The sequence below is a fragment of the Paralichthys olivaceus genome, chromosome 3 (assembly GCF_024713975.1).
Source record: "Paralichthys olivaceus isolate ysfri-2021 chromosome 3, ASM2471397v2, whole genome shotgun sequence".
Classification (NCBI taxonomy): Eukaryota; Metazoa; Chordata; class Actinopteri; order Pleuronectiformes; family Paralichthyidae; genus Paralichthys; species Paralichthys olivaceus.
In genome coordinates, this window is record NC_091095.1 from 15,466,074 (window position 1) to 15,489,317 (window position 23,244).

Below are 23,244 nucleotides of genomic sequence, written 5' to 3' on the forward strand. Positions count from 1 at the left end.
TTGTTCAGTTTTCTTTTATGAAGTCTCTGTGATCTCCCATGATTCTCTGTGTGTGACCTCGCCTGCTGACTGGTTGTTCACCTCCCCTCCAGGGTTCAGAGCAGGGGCACCATGCAGCAGCCCTCCTCTCTCTCTCTCCCTCCCCTCTGTGTGTGTGTGTGTGTGTGTGTGTGTGTGTGTGTGTGTGTGTGTTTGTGTGAGGGGATTTGGGATTTGTGGAATGGGACGTTCCTGAACAGGATGTGAAGTCACTGCTGTGGTGAACAGACCCCCCCTCCTTTAATAGTACAGAGCTGGTTTGCGGCTGCATGAGTCCACATCTGGAGAGAATAGAAGAGCACTTTTTTCCTCCACATCTGGAAATCTAATTTTCTCTATTTCCTGGTGCCCTGTTTCTGAGTGAGAGTGCATCTAAACCGGGTAAGTCGAGTTAATCGAGTGTGTTACTTTTCCTGTGCTTCATTACTCTTTAAGTTAGAGTAAGTCTCTGCTGTTTTCACAAATATAAAAGGTTCCACAAAAGTTTTTCCACTACTAAATCTTTTCATACATTACAATAACTTTAGTCACAAATCCAGCTGACCATATCTAAAACTTGTATCTGTTCACTGAAGCAGCTGAAGTTTCTTTTGTTCAGTGCAGACAGCCCAGGGGGTTGATGTTCACTTAATAACAGGGTGCTCTTACCCCTCTGTTGTTTTGCCTGCCTGGACATGCAGCGTGTGGTTTATGTTACTGCTGCACACACACACACACACACACACACACACACACACACACACACACACACACGCACAGTCTATATGAGTGTGATTTCACAAGTACTGAAGCTCTCATTCCTCAGTTATTACTCTCATTGATCTGTCTTTGCTTGCTCCTTGTCCTCTCTCCACACAGATCCAGGTGATGGCTCACATGTGGACCCTCCTGTCAGCCTTGCTGCTGCTGGGTTTGTCTGCAGCTGAACCTCTGAGCAGCACTGAGGAAAATGCAAATGAAGTCATGAAGCACACAGAGGAGGAGATCACACAGATCCAGGTTAGTGGGCGAGGAAACCCCCCTGAGAATCTGCAAAAATGCAAATGTCCCCTTTTGGGGGTGATGCCATCAATTAAACTCAATTTCTGGTTCACCATCAGGTGATCGAAAACGCAATCGGAAATCTCAGTGAACCTACACCAAGCCACACACCCACCACATGTGAGTTGTTGTTTTTCTGCATTTTCTCTTGGCTTGTTTTAAGTTTCTCCATAAAATTGCAGCTTTTTTCTTTTAGCATCTCCCTTGACAATGACATATTCTCCGAGCTCCAGTCCTGCCCCTCAGTGTCCAGGAAACCAGGTGATTCTGGAGAGCGGCTCTAGATGTGGCTGTCCTGCATCTGGCATGGTGAAGGTTGGGGACAACTGTACTTGTCCTGCAGGATTCACCCTGGACGAAGCTGCTGAGTGTAAAGGTGAGGAGGAACAAAATCAGCAGCAGAAACCAGTATCGCTGGACCACAAGATTAAAAATAAATCATATTGGTTAATACTTATAATTATCAACATGAATGTTAATTAAAGAATTATTATTTTTTTAAAGTTAATTCTTCTACAAAAAGCAAAACATTTTACAAATCTGAGGTAGAACAATTATGTGTTATACCTCCTGACTGTACTCATACAATGCATTAGCAATACATTGATATACATATTGATTTGTATTATTGCTATTAATGCAAACTATATTGTGATAATTACTGATATTGTTTTATTGTCTAGTCCTACAAACCAGTGCTTAAAGATAATAAGTGTAGAACGTCAATAAAAGTATCACTGCATTCAATTTGAGAAATCAGTGCACAACACAACTTTCCCTTCAGGAAATATTCATTAATAATACAGCACTATAATAAACTCTGTCCATCTGAACAGCACATGTTGCTACATGACACCAGATCATGTTTCACATTTTTATGTGCATAAACAGTGACCTCAGTTGGACATTATCTCCACTCTGCTCTACAGATATTGATGAGTGTGAGGGAGAGGGGCCAGGACCATGTGGACCGTATGCCAGCTGCTCTAATACCCCTGGCTCTTACTCGTGTAGCTGTCTCCGTGGTTACCTGATGGGTGCTGGAGGGTGCCAAGGTTCGTTAGCATCTGTGTGTGTATGTGTGAGTGATTGTGTGGTTGTGTGTGTAGTAGAGCTTGGAAACTGCAGCTGATAAAATTGGCTGATATGAGCCGATAACTAACACATTGGTATCTGCATGTAAAGCAATACGTATGTTAATGTAGAAAATGTAGAATGTAGAAAAAGATGCATTTATGTTTATATCCTAAGAAAAACAAATATTTCTATATTATATATATATTATATTTCTTGATTGAGGTTATAATAAAGTTTATGGTTTAGATAATATCATTCCTAAATTACTTTACTTTGTCATGAAGGTTTGATAATGACATCTAAGGAATCATTGCTACTTTTTAAATGTATGCATCAGCTGACACCAGTATGAAAAATGTTTACCATAACATTGGTATATGTCTGAGGACCAATTTTGTTTTATAAAACATTGTTTATAAACCATTATTACCTTGTTTGGACTGAGTTTGTGTGTGAGGCAGAAGGAATGTACTCTATGTGTGTGTGAGGAGACTGGAGGGAGAGTGTCAGAGATGACTCTGTACCATGCATCCTCTGTTGTATGGTTTTAATGCATGTGTGCCTTATGTGTCCTTCAGATATAGATGAGTGTGCTCTGGCTGCAGTGACAGGTCTGCAGGCCTGTCAGGGGGAGGCTGAATGTAAGAACACCCCTGGTTCCTTCACCTGCTCGTGTCCTGCAGGATTTGTAATCGCCCTCGATGGAAAAAGCTGTGTGGGTGAGGCTGTGTTTTGTATGACTATGGGACATGGATGTACAATTTGCCCAGTAGTCTCTCTAACAACATATCTTAGAAAAATTGGAAAACAAATATACAGAGCAGCGTGCTGATGTATCAGACTACACAAAATCTTTTCCCCACATTTAACCACAACCAATAAAATCAAAAACCACAATGTTCAATAAATGACCTTGAATTACATGGAAAGGTCAAAGGGGTGATGGTAACCTCCATAACTTTGCCACACTGATGAATCCTATTAAATGCTTCTTGCTGGTTGGTTTCTCTCCACTGCAGATGTGGATGAGTGCAGCTTCGAAGAGCAGTGCCGCCGGGAGCTGGGAAACGTGTGTGTGAACACTCCTGGCAGCTTCACATGCCAGTGCCAGCCGGGCTTCAGAGCGGAGCCGCCCGCCTGTGTCGGTGAGTCTGTGGTCGAGCCTCAGCACAGCAGGATCAGACCGATGATCAGATCTGACCTGGTATTAACACGTTATTTCCTGTTTCACTGAGATTGGCCCAGAGTTGATAACTCTAGCTGACAGGAAGGAAGTCTTCGCAGGAATAGTGAGCTTTAATCTGCTGCTTTGCTTCCCATCTGCTTTGTTTCTCTATGTTTCTGTTTCTCACATCTTTTTCCATCAATCTTCCAAAGACTAATTCCTGTCTTTTCTGTAAATCGTCCCAATGCTCTACTACTCTCACCTCTGTTCACTCTGTGACTCCCGCACTTGTGATCCCTGGTCCTCTGTAGGTCCTGTATGTCCAGAGTACACCGTGTGTCAAGGTATGATGTGCTTTCCATGTTTAACACACGCTGCTTGCCAAATCAGAAACTTTACAGAAATTGTGTTAATATTGTTATTTTTCATCCTTTCTTAATATAGAGTATGTATAATGTATCAAGGAATGGTAAATGGTTTGATATATAGATATAGCTCTTTTGCACTCGGAGCGCTTCAGAGTACGGTTTTGAATTTTGAATTTACCCATTTACACACACACACACACACACACACACACACACACACACACACACACACACACACACACACACACACACACATTCATACAGTGCATCTATGTGCAGCACTTTATCACTCGTCACTCACACACTCATTGTGTTGACAGGACACATTTTACGCCACTTAAGCCTAATAAGGACTTGATTGAGGTTTGGAGACATGAGACTGCTTTGGCAACTCAAATTGACAGGAGGGAGGGGGGGGGCATTTCACAGATGACCATGGCTTTTAAACAACAATAAAATGAATGATTATTTATTATTATACCAAATAATCACAGAGCAATAAGTCACACTGTAAGAACCACCTTTCCTCTGTCTCTCTGTCCCAGATGTGGACGAATGTACGGAGAGTCCTGCGGTGTGTGATGGTCAGGGTGTGTGTGAGAACACGCTTGGGAGCTATAAGTGTGTTTGTCGACCAGGTTACCAGGGAAACGGCACATACTGCGAAGGTAAGCAATTAGTGCTGATGTCGCTCCCTGGGAAAACTTTGGACAGGTTCAGCTTCCTTGTGTGTGTCTGTGTTTTAATGCTTGTTTTTATATCTTCCATTAAGACTGTCCCGGGTGGCAGAACAGGGTTTATTGAATAGGAAAGGAATGAGTACTGAATCTGAAATTGTAAATAATAATGTGCTCTTTCTTTCAAGATGAAAACGAGTGTGCATTAGGTCGTCACGGGTGTGATACCAACGCTCGGTGTGGCAACATCATTGGCTCGTATTTCTGCCAATGTTACCAGGGCTTCAATGGGGATGGATACTCTTGTTTTGGTGGGTAAGCAGTGTGTGTTTTCCACATGTGCGTGCCTCGAGTGGTGCTCGGTATCGTTAAGTGTCTGCCAGCGATCCTTGTGTCATGCAAACAATTCTTGGTGTGTGCCAGCAGCACTTGGGCACACGCTCACCAGACACCAGTCCTTTAGGTTTGCCCTTGTTTACAGACATTGATGAGTGCGCACTGAACAACGGCCACTGTGAACACAACTGCACCAACGAGGCCGGAGGCTACAGCTGTCAGTGTGCATCCGGATACCAGCTGGACCAGGGCGGACACAACTGCACAGGTAAAACCCAGGTCAGCTGTTGGTCCATTCACATCAAGCAGCTGACATAGGTTTTGAAAAACAGTATCATCATATTTCTAACATAGATAAATTGTTTTGTCACATACCTCATTATGGCATGGCATTCCACTCCTGTTTGCCAGATCTGGGGCCACAAGTAAGCCATACAACCATATGTCAGCCAAAGGTCCCAAAGGTTGTTTTTTGCTATTTGGACTATATTCACCATCTAGCACATGGGCCACATCCAGATTACACCTTACCTAGATGTGGTGCACATGTTTGCCAAAAAGTCAGAGTGAGAGGTTTCGGTTTATCTGGAGACTTTCTCAGCCTGGCCTGTGACAGACACACGGTGTCTGTTAAAATTAAGAAGTCACAGTAACACAATTGTTGGTTACCAATTTTAACTTTTCATATTTTTTTTATTGTAAATTGGATTTTTTGTTGCAGCTAAAAACAACACAGAAGATAAGTTTCAGACCAGACTCTAAAACAATGAGCTGCTGCAGATTCAGTGGATGATTCTCTGCAGGTTCAATAATAAAAGCGATTCCTTTCACATTGTTACATAAATACTGATTATACACTGCTTATTCATGAGGGGTGACTGTTATTTGTAACTATGAAGTACTTTCAAAGAGAAAAAGATGACTGCTCAAAGTAGCTGATCAAGACATGGATTTAATCAATGGAAAAGTTCAGATGATTTCATCATCCTCAAAAGTCAGGGCCCTTGATCTAACAAGCAGCTTCCCTGATGCACACCCCATCCACATGGCCCTCCAAGCCTCTTGAAACAAGTGCTAACTTGAAACGTAAATTGCGTGAACTGAATGAACTGATCCCACAGATGTGGATGAGTGCTCGGCGCTGAATGGGACCTGTGAGCACATGTGCATCAACACTCTTGGGTCGTTCCAGTGCTCCTGCAAGCCTGGCTACCAGCTGCACATCGACCACCACACCTGTGTGGGTCAGTCACTCCCCGACACTCTGTCATTTTCCTCTGCTGTCTACACACTTGTTTTCTGTCATCTAAGCTGTGTAAGCATTGGCCACTTTACAGCACGTGGATGTCTCATTGTGTGTGTGTGTGTGTGTGTGTGTGTGTGTGTGTGTGTGTGTGTGTGTGTTAGTTTATGAACATCTTTTCTGCATGGACATTAGTGGGTCTCCTAGGAGAACATTTTGTAAAATGACAAGAAGCCAGACTCAGTTACAGACATCTTACACAGGAAATGTACTGTGTCCTCTGTCTAAAAACATGTTTACTCTGTCTGTGTGTGTGTGTGTGTGTGTGTGTGCATGTGTGCGTGCACTCAGACATTGATGAATGTAAACTCCAGAACGGTGGCTGCTCCCACACCTGCACCAACTCTCCAGGAGGACATGAGTGCCACTGCCCTCCTCCTCTGCTGTTGGACACGGACAACCACACCTGCAGCAGTAGGTTTCTCAGTAAACTGTTGTTTACATATAAATTGCTCTTTGCTATACAACGTATATTGTTTCAAATTATGCAGAAGAACTGATTCTAAGGAGAACACCTTTTTGTTTTATTTTTCATTTTTAGAAGATAATTTAAGGTCATTCTGATAATTCAGATACACCAAATTAAGGCTGCAACTAATTTACCAACCCATTCTAACTATTATAAGTCAATTGTTTTGTCTATGAAAGGTCAGATGTCTTGTTTCGTGTTATCAATAGTCCCAAACATGAAGATGTTAATTTGCTATAAAATTAGTCAACTAAAGGCAAAACAATTTGGAAACTGAAATTCTGAGAGTTTTTGGCACTTTTTCTTAACAGAGGAATCAATTGTCAAAATAGATGCTGATCATTCATCTGTCAATCAACCTAACCAAACCAGTCTTTTCAGCTGACGGATATCTGTTAGCGTAATTTCTTTATTACCTGCGTAGATGTTTCATCTTGTAAGCTGAGGAATGGCGGGTGTGACCACGTATGCACAGTGGGGGCTGAGGGCCACGTCCGCTGCAGCTGTGGAACAGGCTGGAAGCTGGGCGAGGACTCGAGGAGCTGCGTGGGTGAGACCTCATTGTCACTCCTCACACCGTCACTATACCTCTGTTAATTTGCTGCTCTGTTCTTGAGACAATGCGACACTGTTGTCTGGGATTTTGCAGATTTAGACTTGTCACCGAAATGAAGCTGTTTATTTTATATTTTATTATATTTTTAATGGGAGTTTTGGAACAGCTTGTGTCATAAAATGAGGTTATGCAGTATTTCTGAATATTCGTTTTTCAGTATTTAAGTACATAAATTGTTTATATATAAAGCTATTACCCCTCTGTTGATGGAAATTATTGCTGTAGTCTTTCAGATAACAACAGCGAAGTGCTAAAAGTTTTGCTTGAATCTAAACAACTATAAAATGATCTGAAATTAAGTGCGGGAAAAAATGTTTAGTCGTTTATGACCCTGAACAGTTCAGCCAGGACCAAGCTTTCATAAATATCTTGCCAGAGTTTCACCTGTTTAACTTTCTCTCCATGTCCTTTGTCATGAGATGTAAATGAGTGTGGGGACTTCACAAACGGAGGCTGTGAGCAGCTCTGTGTGAACCACCCTGCTGGGTTTAACTGCACCTGCAGGGAGGGGTATGAAGTTCGCACTGATGACCTCACCAAGTGCCAACGTGAGTCAGTCAACATACAGTGTTTTTTTTCCGCAAAAGAATCATGGAAACATTATTGTTAAAAGTGAATTTTAATGCAACTTTTTTTATGATTTATAAAATCAAATCTATTAATGCTTATGACTCTGCCCTTCCAGCTGTGTGTGACCCTCGCTGTCAGAACTATGGTGTCTGTGTGGCTCCAAACAACTGTGACTGTCCTCTGGGATACCCTGGTGTGGGCTGCTCAGGTATAAACCTGCACTGTTCTACATGGGTGATCATAGGACCCTTAAACGAAATTGGTATGATAGATGAAATGGATGAAATTGAACAAAATCCAATTTGGTGTGTGTGTTTCAGCCATGTGCTCTCCGCCCTGTGCCCATGGAGGTACCTGTATGCGCTGGAACAAGTGTTTGTGTCCTCCCGGCTGGACCGGAGCAGGCTGCCACACAGGTAGATCCCCTCTGACACGAAGGTTAATGAAGAGTGTCCGCCTCTGTATAAAAACGCACTCCAGAGATAGTGTCTATAAACACAGAGATTGGTTTTAAGGAAGCAAAGCAGATTGCACAAAAAAACATTGATACAGAAGGAAGTAATATAAGACTTCAGGATAAAGGATAGAAATCTTACCTCAGGGTATGAAGTAATGTGTCATTACACGATGCTCATATTCTTTTTTACAGTTTTTACCACAGACGTTGTACATGAATCCCAAATGGTAATGATTAAATATAAATTCATCCTGTCTGACTTGTCTCTGTCAGCGGTGTGTGAGTTGCCCTGTGCTAACGGCGGTCGCTGTGTGGAGCCTGATACCTGCCAGTGTCCATCTGACTTCAGCGGTCAGCAGTGCCTTTTGCGTGAGTGAGAAAAACACCAGAACATTTTACTTTAGTTACACTAAAGGTCTGTCAATTTGACTTCTTACCTGCAGGCTGCTTCACACTGTGTGTGTGTGTGTGTGTGTGTGTGTGTGTGTGTGTGTGTGTGTGTGTGTGTGTGTGTGTGTGTGTGTAGCCCTGTGCACTCCTGCCTGTCAAAATGGTGGTAGATGTGTGGATGTCAACAAATGTGCATGTGTTGGTGGATGGCAAGGAGCTCGCTGCCAGATAGGTGAGATTCTACACACTCATACATTGTCACTGCATGTGTGGATTGTTATATAACTAAAACATTTCAGTTAACACTGTACATGACTGATTTAAACCAGTGTTTTAATATAATAAAACCCATAAATAAATAAAAATAGCAAAAAATAACAAACTGTCTTCAAAATAAAAGTTATGAGCATTGTTCCCTTCTGCCTCTAATTTATGCAAAGCCAAAGGCAGAATGTTTGAAATAAGACCACATTACTTTGACTTTTACTGTGATGAGGTTTTAAGGTTTCAAGTCAGAAAGATTGGGAACAACTGTCTTATCATACGTAGTTCCCCAGGCTGCCAGTCAGTGGCGCTCTGTACATGGTCAAGTGTAGCACCAGTTCACACCTGCAAAAATATAAATTAATAAATGACTAGAAGTTCATGTTACCTCCACAATAAACAGTCCAGAGTGAAAAGTAACACTGCCTGCTGCAACTCTGAAGCCATATTAATTCAAAAGAGACACAATCCATGTTCCCTACCGAAATACCAGTAATAGATAGTTAACAGATAAACCTCACAGTGTGTTTGCTCTCTGAGCTGGAGGAGAAGACGTGAACTGTTTTCTCTTCTGTCTCCCTCAGAACCTGTTCAGTGTCAGAAACCTTGTAAGAACGGAGGAGTGTGTGTGGGCCACAACAGGTGCCGCTGTGCCAAAGGATTCACTGGGAGCCTCTGTGAAACAGGTTGGTGTGTGTGTGTGTGTGTGTGTGTGTGTGTGTGTGTGTGTGTGTGTGTGTGTGTGTGTGTGTGTGCCTTTGCATTGCATTAACACTCTTGCTGTGTGCTGTGTGTGCAGCGGTGACCACCCCCTGTGTGCCGCCCTGCCAACACGGAGCCACCTGCAGTCCTCACAACACGTGCACCTGTCCAGAGGGCACCGCAGGCCTGCGCTGTGAACGACTGTGAGTGTGAATAACCACATGAGTAACAACACAATCACAAATACATAACACCCACCTCTGTGGGTCCTCAGTGTTGACTGCTAATCAATCAATGGTCTCATTTGAAGAAACTTGCTAAAATACATTGGAAATGCTTGATCATTTCAATTTGTCAGATCAGTTGTTGGAGATAATGGCCGCGTACTCTTTGGTAGATGGTCTTAGTCTTTGCATCTCTGATGAGCATTTGAAAAACTGTTTCTGTTCTAAAACCACTGTTTAAATTTGGCCTGCAGATACAGATTTGTGTGTTTATGTTCTAGGACGTGTCCTGTGGTCACCACGGTGGTCAGTATGGCTCGAGCGGTGAGAAAGGCGTTCAGGGAGAGTTACGTTGACCGCTGTGGACCCCTGGGAGTTCAGCTTTGCACTAAATACAGGTTACATGTTTTTCTGTTGCCTCCTCCGGCATTAAGTAGTTCAAGTTGTCTCCTGTTTGAGGTATCAGGTGGTTGGTTCAAAAAACATATCTGATCTTCTTATCTACTTATTAAATACATGTCATAAAAGTACTAATACTTTGTTTTCCAAGGTCATAAAAATGATGGGATAATAAGAATGGCACTCAGGGGAGTGCATTCCTCTGCCAACAACACCTGTGTGAAACCACATTTAAATTCACTGGATCCAGATTTTTATTTGGATCCATATATTGCACACACCCATAAAAAATAGTCCCCCGAGCATGTGCCTTTTTCTGTAAGATCAAGAAATGATAACCTGAAAAATCAAGGAAAATGTTGAAAATTAGCAGATCTGCACAAAAAAAGTAAGGGATCATCTCTAACCCAGACTCTATCCTTCCATGACGTTTCGTGGTAATCGGTCCAGGAGTTTCTGTGTAATAACGCAGATGTGGGATGTGTGTAACATTAGAATTCATGGACCATGATTCAAACATGTAAAAGGTTGAATAACATCATAGTGTATTAGTATTACAGTGTTACAAGCTTTGACTGCTGCGTGGTTGTGTTTCCAGGATAAACCAGGCACGTGTGTACCTGCAGGCCTACAGGGTGGGCTACAAGATCCAGTGTCCGCAAAGGAAGGGCTGATGAGCGGTGCTGTCAACAACCTGCAGGTCACGAGGACACATCACCCATCAGACAAGATTTTAAACCGAAACTAACCTGTAAAACTAAATGTGACTGAATCAACGTGAGGTTGATGTGGCTTCTTTTAGATCAAGTCGATGTACTGAAATGAGAAAGGGGATTGTATCATTAAGGCTGTTTATTTGGTTATCTCACTTTTGTACACCATCATTTACATTTCATGAGAAATATTCCTTAGAATGTACAATAGATGTTTGTAATGTGGCAGCTGAGCGTTCTACAAAATGGTGTCAGTATTACTAAGGTTTTTATTGTCTGCAAACTTTCAGTGAAAGGTTGTGGTTGAAGAGTTCACTTCAGGGAATATTCCCAATAAAAAAAAAAAATTCAAGTTAATGTCGTGGACTTAAAACCTCAGTTACAGCAGCAGCGTTGTGTGACTATGTATGATACATCTTATCACGGTAATACTTTTATCTAACCCCTGGCTCATGACTCCTTTTAAATTGCAGCCTGTAAATCCAGGTTAGCTCATTAGAGTGCATACCTGTGGTGGCTGAGATGTTTCACACAAGTGCATGAACGGAAAACACAGATGCGAGAGACAAGCATCTAATTTTAAGCAGAGACTGATTTGTCCGGGTTTTCACAAATGATGTACAGTAAATGACTGCCTGTTTCATTGTCAGCATCTGTTTTCACACACTTCCACTGTGGTTGTGTTTCCATTTTGTGGCTTTTGCATTTGTGTTTTTCATTAATGCACTTGTGTGAGATGTCTCAAACCGCTGTAGACACCTCCACTACGGCTCAACAATCTGACATATGATTGTTTAGTTCTTAAAGTAGACATATAAAAGAAAAACTGATATGGTCTGATAACCTAATGGACTATTTGTCATAAAAGATAGTTGAAGAAAGTAAAAAAAAAATCTGACCCTTAATTTACATGTGTTCAAGATAGGTAATTCCCAAACCACACCCCTCACTAAGTTTAATGGGTATGGGTTTAATAGTTCTTGCATAATCACCCTAGACATCCAGCTAACTCTACTCCAAGTGGCCAAATATTTATTATTGCAACTATAAGAAGTGGATTAGGTCACCAAGAACACTAACTCATGTTAATGCATGTAGAACTTTATGTTGAACTTTATCCTGTTTCACAAACAGAATTCATTTGTCTGAAATGCAACTTAAAGCTTGAGGAGTGTCACACTTAACGTAGTGTGGCACAGATTTCATAGTGTTGGGGTGAAAGAATGACGCTAACACGGGGCTTTAAGTTAGGCTCCACCCCAGGAGGCATGGAGAAGGTGAAGTGCTGCATGAAGGAGGTGAAGAACAGGAAGAGCTCCATCCTGGCCAGGTTTTCCCCGAGACACACTCGCTTACCTGCAGGAAAAATACAGGACCATTCAACAGAGGAATGCCAAAGATACAGAAAATTATTTTAAGTTTTATGAAGACATTCATATGGTGGCTGAGACGTCTCACACAAGTGCATTAACGGGGAATGCGAATATAAAAGCCATGGTTGTGTTGTGGCTCTTGCAGTTGTGTTTTCCATTATTGCACCTCTGTGAGATCTCAGACACTGTACATTTCTCTTATAATATAACATAAAATCTCTATTTTACCTATAAAACCTTTTGCCCTTGTAAACTTGAAACAAGATCTTGGTTAGTTACTATCACTGCATGTTTGAAAATAGATTGTGCAAACCATCTGTGGCTCTAGAGGAATGTGACAAATGGCCTCTAGTGATGTCACAAAGTTTGAGGATGAAAGAAATGTTGGGGTGTGGTGATAGAAAGAAGGTGTTTTTAATTGCGAGCATGATTGAGTACAAGTTGCATTGTGGGTATAGGAATCAAGTTTAGGCTGCCCAGCATGAGTCTAACAGTTTGATAGGAGCACTAAATCAATGCAGTAAAATGTTGGGCAATATTTTGGTCCCACTTTTGTTTAAACGCAGGATGTACTTTGATTTGTTCTCTCATTGATAAGAGGAGGCACTATTGTAGGCTTGTGAAATGTTTACAATATGCTTAAGTAAAAGCAACATTTCCACTTATTACCTCAAATTTGTCACAAAATAATGCTCCTAAATACTTTTTTATTAAATAATACATTTCTCAGGATGATTCTGGTGTAAAGTAAACCAGCTGATCAGACAAACTAATGGATTAATAGATTTGTAAAAAAAAATATCTTGGCCATTAAAATGTGAGATGGTACTTGCCTGCAGAGAAAGGGATGAACGCAGCCTTCTTCACAAACCTTCCCTTCTCATTCAGAAAGTGTCCAGGGTTAAAGGTGTAGGGCGTCTCCCACTTGTTCTTCTCAAACAGCACCGAGGTCAAATTAGGAATCACTGTAACGCCCTGAAAAATGCATCACAATGAGTGGATTAAAGAGCGAGTGTAGCTGTGAGAGAAAAAAGACAGAACACAGTGCAAGAAATCACCTTTGGGAGTTTGTAGCCTCCCAGCTGGAGGTCTCTGTTGGCAAAGTGAGGCAGCCCCAGAGGGACGATGTTGCCCATCCTCTGCACCTCGTGGATGACGGCGTCAGTGTAGGGCAGGTCTGCACGGTCCTCCATGCACGGCTGTCTGGACTGTCCAATCACTCGGTCTATCTCTGCCTGGACCTTTTCTGTGCAACATGACAGAGAAGGGAACAAAACAAAACATATCTTACAGCAACAAGTATTCAAGTTTGTACTTTTTCCCAACAATCTGCCTTCTTGTCCACTTGTGTGAGCTCCTACCCTGAATCTCAGGGTACTTTGTCATGTAGAGCAGAGCCCAGCGCAGGGTGGTGGATGTGGTCTCAGTGCCGGCTCCAAACAGATCGAACGAACACATCACCAAATTATTCTCATTAAAACCAGCATCCTCTTTATCATCCTTCTTGCTCTAATGGTGAAGATTTAAAAAAAATACACATCGTCATATTGATATTTCAATTTGAATGTAAAATCTACATGTAAAATACAATGGTATACTAAATTAATGAGGATATTATGTAACACGTGGTCAAAGATTAGGCAGGGTGGGAAATTGATTATTCAACATTTGATGTATATCATACAGACCGCAGGAATATCATTATCACTTCACTTTTTAAGTTTATTTCAAAATACGTAATCTACGTAACACGTAATCCCCTTTGACTTCAGTAGATTTTAAATAATTATATGCTCGACTATTATAAGAATGGCTACGTTACAATGAAAAATTCAAGTAATAAACTATAAATTATATATTTATAATAAACTTTCAGTGGTTGTGATTTCACTGCACGAACATATACTACAGACCTCTTTAGGAAGTTTATAGTTTTTATACTCCAATGATTAGTCAGAGAGGGCCCATTGGAAACCAAGAATGAATTTATAATATTAAAGTTATTTCACTAAATGTAAATTACACCTTAACCTTTAGGAAGAGTAAAGCCTAACAATTATTATTGTTATTATTATTATTTTCATTGCCAACTTATCTTTTGTGAATTTACACCGTTAATCAAAAGCTTTTAGATAGTGTTTGAAAATAGTGATAAAAAGCCCATCACATTTTCAAGTCTAAAAGTATAAATGTATTGTCCAACCAACAGTAGAAAAAAATTAAGATTCTCAGGTTACCATTAGATCAACAAAAGAATCAACCAAGGATTGTGGGTTTAGGATCTTGCACAAAATCTTACTTAAAACAATGAAACGTTTGTTCACCCACCTTCTGAATTTCAGTCAGGTAACAGTCGATGAAGTCTCTGGGCTCTGCGGGGTCCCAGTCTTTCTTGTGTTGATTGATTTCGATTTTCATCAGCTTTACCATTTCACCGTAAATCTTCTGAAGAGTGTGGTGAGGGCCCGGCAGACGTCTCATCAGCATTGGAAACCCATTATACAGCTGTTGATATGACCGAGAAGACTCAAAATAAGAGGACTAGCAAGAACACGTGTTTCTAGAAGCAGTACTTGATATGAGTGCGTCAAAATGGCAATGAATCAATACAGAGTAGAAAAAGCTTTCATTAATGCTGCAGCTTTTAAAAGCAGTACCTGCGCCCAAATGGAGCCCTCGATTTGAGTTGCTTTATCAATCAACTTCATCATAGTGACAAACTTCTCATCGCCGTATTCAAAGCGATGACCAAACACCAGGGAGCAGATAATGTTGGAGACGGCATTGTTCATAATCATGTGAGGATTAAAGGGTTTGCCTGTGAAGGTGATCACATATCAGACTTTACACATCTGACCTCAGTTCATACTATTATTGTCTTTTTGCTTTTTAGATTCTTTACCGTCATGAACAGCAATCTCTCTGGATATGTAATTAAATTCGTCCTGTATGGTAGATTCCAGTGATTTCTTGCCAACTCCAAAGTACTTGAGAGTGAAGAGGGCAAATTGCCTTTGCTGTTTCCACAAGTATCCATTGGTAAAGATAATACCTGATGAGAAAAATGGAATTTAGACATAAATGAGTTCAGAGTTCAAAAAAGGTTCAAGGTAGAAGTGGAGATATTTACAGTCACATACAAAATGTCATACATTACTATTCCTCTTCCACAGTGAGTAGAAACTATCTATGGAGCAGCCCGGGTTATGGAAATAGAAAATCTTTACCCAGGTCAGGGAGCACGTCAGTATGGAGAGGAATTAACGGTCGGTCAGCCAAGATGTTTCCGTTGGTGAGTAGACCTTCTTGCAGGGCGTCGAGGCCATTCAACACCACTATCCAGGAGGAGCCCATTTTGAGGCTGTACACATTCCCGTACTTCTCTGCTAACTGCCACAAAAAAAGGCATAAGTGAGATTTAAACAGCATAAATACAACCTTGGCCTAATGAGTAAATAGTCTCCACCCACAATAGCACTTATTGTTTTAATGTTAAATGGGGATTAAGCTGCATTTGAGCGAATTAATTTGGAAATCTGGATCTATCATTGCACAACTTCCTTTTGATCCGAACATATGTTGTTTTGCCTTTGTCCAAATTGTAAAGTATTATCGATTGAAAGTTTGAGTTATTGTTAATAATTTTACACAATACATGTGAATGTTTTCCATACTAAATTTGAATTCATTCCAGCGTAGGATCACTGTTACATTTAAACATTGTCTACTTCAAACAGCCACATTCACCTGTACAGAGGGTGATACAGGAGGGATCAACACAGGCCCGAGAGCACATTTGAACATTATCATTTTATGCTTTTAATCCACATCATTTCAGATGCAAATGTTGCACTTTTTACACCATTAAATTAAGATACAAGTCATTATCCCAAACTGGCTTGTTGCAGAAATACGTGTAGACTCAATGTTTTTAGTCTCAATGAGAGTCACAACTTTTCATTAAAAGATGAAATAGTATGACTGGTATTTTTCTCTCCTACCTCAGAAGTTACCTCCTCCATTATTTTACAAATAGCCCTGATTCATAGTGTGACACTTTGGACTGGACCCGAAACTAAACTTCTGTAAAGTACAATATGAATCTTGCTCCACGATGTGAAGCTACATTGGTAAAATGCTGTTGATATGTGTATTGACACTTTAATAATGCAATATAAGAATATAACCATCACAGAGCTTTTATTTTTGTAATGATGGAGTTTTACTGCAGAACTTCACTAAGTATTTTACACTGCTGTACTTTTATTGAAGTAAATGATCTGAGTGCTTCCTTGTAATGTACATTATCTGAATCCTACCTTGGTGATTTCTCTGTGGAGATTATTGAAGTCAAGGGAGAACATGGTCCCCACAAGAGGAAGCACCCGTGGTCCTGGAGGAAAGCCGCTGGGACGACGGGTCCTCAAACACGCTGCTATCACCAAGAAGACCAGAGTGAAGAGGAGCAAGCTGCGAACGTCCTGCCACAGCCACAGAGAGGAAACGGAAAAACCAAAGAGCCCATCCATCCTCACAACCTGCTGCCTCTGGATCCACGGGGAAAATCTGCAGTCATTTCGATGGTGCTCTAGTTTTATATAATCACCTTAGGGCAAATTCCCAGAGGTAATAAAAACAAATATCTTTTTATTTATGCCTGAGTTGTGATCCGCTACATGTGTCCTGGAAGTTCAAACAAGAGACAAATGGTTTTTCTCTCTAAGTAGAGCTTTTATATCAACAACAGTGGGTGGGTCATCAAGTTTTTCTTTGTGTGCATGTCCAGATGACCACCAATAAGTGACTGTTGTGCTAGTTGGGTTATGTAACAGTTCTATAATCATTCACAGCCTATGTACCCAGATAAGGAGGCAATACCTCTATCCTTTGCCACACTTTGTCCACATTCATTGTTAAACAGTTCAAGTCATTTTAAAGGGATAGTTCACCCAGCTTGTTCCAACAGCTGTTTTAGCTTCTCCCACGATTTGTCCGGTCTTGTGGGTATTGTGAAGCTACCTTGATGAATGAAGCTGGGATCGTTTGCTTATATCCTCATAGCACAGGAAGTCACAATAAAATTGAAGAGAGGAAAGCAAATGTTGTTTTCCTCTTTATACCATGACCCTGAAGACACCCACTTCTGCTAAAGCCAATATGGAAGCTTGTCTAGGATAGGTCAAATTCCACTGGAAGTGTCCAGATTTGGAATAATCCCGATCTGTCAAAACGCTGAGACAGTGACTTTTCGATGATCTCAAAAAGTTTCCATCACTTTACAAAAAAACAAAACTAATATACATTCTGCACATTAAATATTAAACATTTACTTAAATTATCACTTGTCACCAAATAAACAGTAAAGTGGAACCATACACAATTATTGAAATATGCACTTTATTTTCAAGTGAGAAAGCAACAAAGATCTTTGAATTGTGCAGTGTAAGGCTAAGCTAAGCTTGTCTATAGAAAGAGATCTCATAGCCCATTTTGGGAAGGTTAGGCCTTAACAGATACAAAGAAACCAAGAGATCTCAGCAGGAGCCACCATGTTATGTTACAGAAGCCATTCAGTTTGATATGTTTTAGTAGTAAGTCGTGACAGGACGGAAAAATACTATTGACCTTTGTGCTATTTGTAGAGTATTAACGGGGTGATACACAGATTTCATAAGGATTTGGTGCCAGAGTGAGACCAAAACAGTACTCCATCTCAGATTTCACCCCAGGCGGCATGGAGAAGGTGAAGTGCTGCATGAAGGATGTAAAGAAGAGGAAAAGCTCCATCTTGGCCAGGCTCTCCCCGAGGCACACTCGTTTACCTGAGACGGATAAACAAACTGAGTCAAGCAGAACATTTTGTCCCTTGTTAGCCCTAATTTCAGGGCTATAAGAAAGGTCAAACATCTCCATTGATCTGCTGGTGCCCACTATTAAATAATGATCAACAATTCCCACTAATCATTTTTTCAGCTTCTCCTGGTGTGTCACTGCGAAATCAAGACAAATGTCATTGTAGTGATCACTGACACTTGCATAAAGGACCAAGTGATGATCCCTGACCTTTTTCCTGTCTCTATTCTCGAAGGTCCCAGGGTGTGCAAAGGACAGGCCACAAGTCCCTGATTAAGCAGGTAAGGAAAGCAATAACACAAGTGACAGTGTTTCTCCTCACCTGCAGAGAAAGGGATAAGAGCAGGTTTCTTCACAAACTTCCCCTCCTCATTCAGAAAGTGTCCTGGGTTAAAGGTGTAGGGCGTCTCCCACTCATCCTTGTCGAACATCACCGAGGTCAAATTGGGGATGATTGTAATGCCCTGGTGAGAGTTTATAAATAAGCGACATGAAATGTGACATGAAAACGCCAGTTTTCTTTTATTGCATTAGTTTCAACCAGTTACAGTCTCAACGTTAAAGTACTTGCATATTAAGTCTTAACTTCCCCACTAAGCTACTATGAGATGTAACTGTTTCACTATGGATCCATTTCAGCTAAATGAAATGAAATGAATCTTTTTTATTCAAGGTTCTGGAAAATTAAATATCTTTTCAAATAATATACTTTAAGGAAACACTTTTTTTTCAACAGTTTCCAGTCTGGGTCAAGACCCCTTCACAGCACTGAGACAGCACTTGTCTGGTTACTAATGACCAACTACTAAATGACAATAGAGGTAACTGCTTGATTTTAGTTCTTTAAGTCATCATTTGTAGATGACACTTTAAGTTACGTTGCCATTAAACATCATAGATCGCAGTCTAACAAATTTCACAAACTGCTCTGATATTAAACCGCAATTTCCTTTACTTTAACGATGACATCTGTCTTATCTCACATCAAGGCAATCTACAAAATTAAATATTTTTATATTGATCACTGATTTAAAAAAGTTGTACATTGCCTTCATTAGGCCTACTGTAATGAATTTTACTCAAGTATCAGCCAGACATCCGTACATCAATTAATACAAAATACTGCCTGTCGGCTTAATGCTGGGACAGAAAGGCTTGACTCCATCACCCCTGTGCTTGTATCCTGACTCCCTACTAAATTTTGTGTTGACTTTAAAATTCTGTTACTCACTTTTAAGGCCTTATACCCAAATACCTTTTATATATATTGACCTAAGATCCACAGATGGAGCCCTGCAGGTTATGTCCAGATCTCATCTGGTAATAAAGGGTGACTTAGCTTTTACTGTCTGAGCCCCAACAGAATTTGCTCCCCATTTAATTCTTTTAGGTTTTTTAGTCTCTTCTTAAAAAATGTTCTTTTAATGAAAGCTTTTGCATACTATTGGCATTGGCTCTCTTATCTTCTTAACACTGACAACTGCTATGTTCATCTTCCATTGTTTTATTCTCATTGTTTCTGCCTTGGAAACCATTTGTAACATTGCCTAGAAAATTGCTATATAATTGTATTATTATTATTATTATTATCATGGTAAATGACCTTTGGGATGGTGTAGCCTCCCAGCTGGATGTCTCTGCTGGTGAGATGAGGCAGGCTTAGAGGGGCTATGTTGCCCATCCTCTGCACCTCATGGATGACAGCGTTAGTGTAGGGCAGGATTGCACAATCCTCCATGTATGGCAGTCGGGACTTTCCAATCACTCTGTCTATCTCAGCCTGGACTGTCTCTGTGCAACAAGAGGGATTTGAATCAGTCACAAGAGGACACACTGTATTATTTAAAAGTATTTACACATAGTTATTCATTACAGAGTTTGTGAAGGGCACTAGTGATTTCATAATATAGCCTCTGTCAGTAGCATTATTGAAGCAGGTCATTTGGTGTGAACCTGAAACACTGGTATTGATTTTCTACAGCAGCAAATGTGTTTACTATCATTCATATGCACGTTACTATGTAAGAACAAAGAACATCAGCTTGGTCGGGGCTCTTACCTTGAATTTCAGGGTTATCTGCCATGTAAAGCAAAGCCCAGCGCAGGGTGCTGGATGTGGTCTCTGAACCAGCCACAAACAGATCGAGGATGCTCATAACCAGGTTGTCCTCAACAAATCTATTGTCTGGCTGTCCCTTATTCTGAGAATTCAGACAAATGGCATATCGGTTGGAATATAAATGATATCAACTAAGAGTCTGTGTTATTGCAGAAATTCAAAATCTTTTATGATGGTAACTTTTCAGGTGACATAAAAAAGTCAGGGGGACACTTAAGCCTGCCATTTTGATAAATATGACAAAAAAACCCTTTTTTTTCACAATCAATTACATGCATATATCGTCAAAATGGCAATACCAGTGATCATTAACGCTAGGCTAAAATAGCAAAAATATCTAAATCCTGTGATAGCCATCAGTAAAAACCTCATAATATAAGATAAAACTTAGTTTCTAGAGTCACTCACCATCTCATTCAGGTAACAGTCTATGTAGTCTCTCTGGTCTGAGGGATCCCAGTTCTGTTTGTGCTTTTTAACCTCTACTCTGATAAAGTCCTTCACTTCACTCCAGATGTGCTGGACTGTCTGATGTGGCCCCGGCAAACGTCTCATCAGCAGAGGGAACGAGTTGTAGAGCTGCACAGTATAGAACATAATATTTTCTGTCCATATCTATTAAAACTAAACTACTGCTAAAATACTTAGTATTACAAATCAGCTCTTGTGCAGCCTGTTCCATGTTGTGCTGTTGTTTTCTAATTATTTGTATACGTGTGCCCAAACAGAGCCACTGCCCTGCTTTATAATGAGAAATGTAATGCACAAAAAAGCACATAATAGGTTTTGATCACGAGATTTTAATTGTGGTACCTGTGCCCAGATGGAGCCTTCGATCTGAAGGCCTTTTCCTGTCAGCTTCATCATCTTCATGAAGGTCTCGTCACTGTACTCGAAGCGATGACCAAAAACCAGGGAGCAGATGATGTTGGAAACGACGTTGTTGATTGTGAGATGTGGATCGAATGGCGCACCTTCACCATAGAACAATAAATTATATGCAGATCATGCATGTGTTCATTATGCATGATCTGCGTTGTAACCGCTCACCTTTATTGCCACTGAACTCTTTTGCACAATGTGTAAATTCATCCCGGATGACAGTTTCAAGTGACCTCTTGCCCAATCCAAAATGTCTGAGGGTTGAAAGTGCAAAACGTCTTTGCTGCCTCCAGATGTGACTCTTGCTGAATACGAGACCTAACAGGAAATATGCAGAGTCAAACAAACTTCTCCAAATTTAAAACAAGACTTTATTTTAGCATGAGGTCTCATCTAAGATAGTGCTGTATACAAAAATATATATAAGTGTAAATTCAGTAACAGGAAGAAACAAGTTTATCTTGCCAAATCCGTACAGCAGAAACATAATTTACTTCAAAGTGTGCACTCAACTTTACTGTATGATTATTCACAGGCATTGCAATACACAATGTCTGTGTGTGTGTGTGTGTGTGTGTGTGTACTGTGACCTCTCACCTAGACCATTGCTGATGTCATTCATCAGAGGAAGATCAGGACGCTCTGCCAGGCTGTCCCCCTGCGTCACCAGAGCTTCTTTCAGAACCTCAAACCTGTTCAACACCACCATCCACGCTGAACCCATTCTCAGGCTGAACACGTCTCCATATCTTCTCCCTAACTGTGAGGAGGTTTGAGAGAAAAGCTTGAGCATTGATGCTACTGATAGAACAGATCACAGACAAATGAGTCCTGTCCTTGGTTGACCCACCTCTGTCAGACTCTCGTGAGTCCTGCTGTGGTCCACGGTGAACATGTTGCCCACAACAGGAAGGGCCCAGGGTCCTGGAGGGAAGCTGACCGGCCGACGGTTCTTGATATAATCTGTGGTGAGGATGAAAACTGCCAAGAAGAGCAGCAGACTTTTCACATCCCAGGCAAAGTAGGATCCAGTCATGGAAAATAAGGAATCCATCATGTGAAAACGGACTTGGGTTTTTCCACCTTTCTTTTGGCTTCCCCTCTTGTGAAATGTTGTTTTTCCAGTCGTTCCCCTCCTCTCTCTTATGAGGCTGCAGCTACTACTGGACTCTGACCTCATAGAGCATGGTATGCGTCTACTACTGTAACATGGAAATACGAGCACACCCTAAACACTGAAATGAGTCAATTTTGAATCAAGACAGCTGAATATTTCTGTACTCCACCTAACTCTGCAACTTTTGTTTTTGTTATGTAAAGTGAACAGACATTTTTTATTTTAATAAACAAGAAAGTGAGAACTGGTCAGATGGAAACAAAACCATTGAGTATGTACTTTTACAACTATTTTGTAGTTTATTCAGCGATAGACAGTGTGTGTGTTGTTTCTTAATCTTGTAATAACGTGGCTATACCTTCTACATTTAGATGAAATTAACGCTAAAATAAAATGACAAATAAAAAATATGTTGTGGTGTCTGAAATGCTATGTGTAGTCTTCCCCATAAAAGAAATTTATCTTTAGGTTTGAGGTCCACAGGGTGTTGAGGAATTTGGAGAAAGCCTGAACAAATGGTAGGGTGATAGGTCACAGCTCTAAGTGCAACATTAAATTTGGGCTAGTGTCGTCTCCCTTCCTGTGACTGTATAAACGTGAAGAGCTGGTGCTATTCCCTTCCTGGCACCGGACAATCTGGAGGAAAGCCAGATGCATTTTCTTTAGGTTTACGCAAACAACCCTCCTATATAAACGAGGAGATGAAGTTGCCTCAGCAGAAGATTCACATTGGCCCCGAATCTCTCTCCAGGCAGATTGCTTTGCTTGTATTGATGCTGAACTTTTTGTATTAAACTTTTATATACAATCAAGACGGTGTCATCGGAGATTCCTTCATCATCTTCACATCATCGCAACCCCAATATACGACAATGTCAAGCTCACAAGGCCCAAGTCCTTGAATTGAAAAGAAAGTTTAATGTAATGAATGGAACTGGGTTTACAATCTACCTGTATCTAAGCAGACCGGCAGAAATGCATGCACACACACACACACAGACACACACACACACATTTGCACAAGGACACTTGAACATGTGGATGACCTGCTCAGCATCGACCACAGCTGTTTCACGAAATAGATCAATAA

At 40.8% G+C, this 23,244-nt stretch overlaps 3 protein-coding genes and 1 long non-coding RNA gene across 5 annotated transcripts; 2 read left to right on the forward strand and 2 right to left on the reverse strand.

Moving 5' to 3' along the window:
• Positions 1–192: 192 nt before the first annotated feature.
• LOC109625409 (multiple epidermal growth factor-like domains protein 6) lies at positions 193–10,932 on the forward strand. 2 transcript variants are annotated; one of them, XM_069522164.1, is made up of 23 exons: positions 193–420; positions 898–1,038; positions 1,140–1,200; positions 1,277–1,456; positions 2,010–2,135; positions 2,736–2,876; positions 3,177–3,302; positions 3,634–3,666; positions 4,236–4,358; positions 4,556–4,678; positions 4,849–4,971; positions 5,825–5,947; positions 6,298–6,420; positions 6,900–7,025; positions 7,511–7,639; positions 7,777–7,869; positions 7,982–8,077; positions 8,392–8,487; positions 8,645–8,740; positions 9,357–9,458; positions 9,572–9,677; positions 9,980–10,096; positions 10,696–10,932. In XM_069522164.1, exons 2-23 carry the CDS (start codon positions 907–909, stop codon positions 10,769–10,771), a joined length of 2,451 nt encoding a protein of 816 aa, XP_069378265.1. In that variant the 5' UTR covers positions 193–420; positions 898–906; the 3' UTR covers positions 10,772–10,932. The 2 variants fall into 2 exon arrangements, with proteins under 2 accessions (XP_069378265.1, XP_069378266.1); XM_069522165.1 differs by lacking the exon at positions 3,634–3,666 and having other exon boundaries at positions 197–420.
• LOC109625616 (cytochrome P450 2J4-like) lies at positions 10,932–16,712 on the reverse strand. Its single transcript, XM_020080914.2, has 9 exons — positions 16,503–16,712; positions 15,411–15,573; positions 15,086–15,235; positions 14,841–15,001; positions 14,512–14,688; positions 13,545–13,692; positions 13,242–13,429; positions 13,017–13,158; positions 10,932–12,166 (listed from the first exon to the last, which is right to left on the reverse strand). Exons 1-9 carry the CDS (start codon positions 16,710–16,712, stop codon positions 11,991–11,993), a joined length of 1,515 nt encoding a protein of 504 aa, XP_019936473.2. The 3' UTR covers positions 10,932–11,990.
• On the forward strand, positions 14,841–17,280 carry LOC138407209 (uncharacterized). Its single transcript, XR_011240623.1, has 3 exons — positions 14,841–14,981; positions 15,357–15,475; positions 16,524–17,280. It is a non-coding gene; the product is annotated as an uncharacterized lncRNA (long non-coding RNA).
• Positions 17,281–17,563: 283 nt separating this feature from the next.
• Positions 17,564–22,276, reverse strand: LOC109625408 (cytochrome P450 2J6-like). The gene is made up of 9 exons (XM_020080617.2): positions 21,888–22,276; positions 21,635–21,797; positions 21,206–21,355; positions 20,969–21,129; positions 20,564–20,734; positions 20,096–20,237; positions 19,640–19,827; positions 18,359–18,500; positions 17,564–18,005 (listed from the first exon to the last, which is right to left on the reverse strand). The coding sequence occupies exons 1-9, from the start codon at positions 22,215–22,217 to the stop codon at positions 17,830–17,832; spliced, it is 1,623 nt and encodes a 540-aa protein (XP_019936176.2). The 5' UTR covers positions 22,218–22,276; the 3' UTR covers positions 17,564–17,829.
• Between the last annotated feature and the right edge of the window lie 968 nt (positions 22,277–23,244).

Coding starts and splice junctions, on each gene's coding strand:
- LOC109625616 (XM_020080914.2), bottom strand. CDS start 16,712: ATGGATGGGCTCTTTGGTTTTTCCGTTTCCTCTCTGTGGCTGTGGCAG. Junction 15,574..16,502: donor TCCACAGAGAAATCACCAAG/GTAGGATTCAGA, acceptor TTTTTGTGGCAG/TTAGCAGAGAAGTACGGGAA. Junction 13,159..13,241: donor GAGGCTACAAACTCCCAAAG/GTGATTTCTTGC, acceptor TGCATTTTTCAG/GGCGTTACAGTGATTCCTAA.
- LOC109625408 (XM_020080617.2), bottom strand. CDS start 22,217: ATGAGGTCAGAGTCCAGTAGTAGCTGCAGCCTCATAAGAGAGAGGAGG. Junction 20,238..20,563: donor ACTGTTACCTGAATGAGATG/GTGAGTGACTCT, acceptor CTGAATTCTCAG/AATAAGGGACAGCCAGACAA. Junction 19,828..20,095: donor AGATAACCCTGAAATTCAAG/GTAAGAGCCCCG, acceptor CTTGTTGCACAG/AGACAGTCCAGGCTGAGATA.
- LOC109625409 (XM_069522164.1), top strand. CDS start 907: ATGGCTCACATGTGGACCCTCCTGTCAGCCTTGCTGCTGCTGGGTTTG. Junction 1,457..2,009: donor CGAAGCTGCTGAGTGTAAAG/GTGAGGAGGAAC, acceptor TCTGCTCTACAG/ATATTGATGAGTGTGAGGGA. Junction 7,870..7,981: donor CCCTGGTGTGGGCTGCTCAG/GTATAAACCTGC, acceptor TGTGTGTTTCAG/CCATGTGCTCTCCGCCCTGT.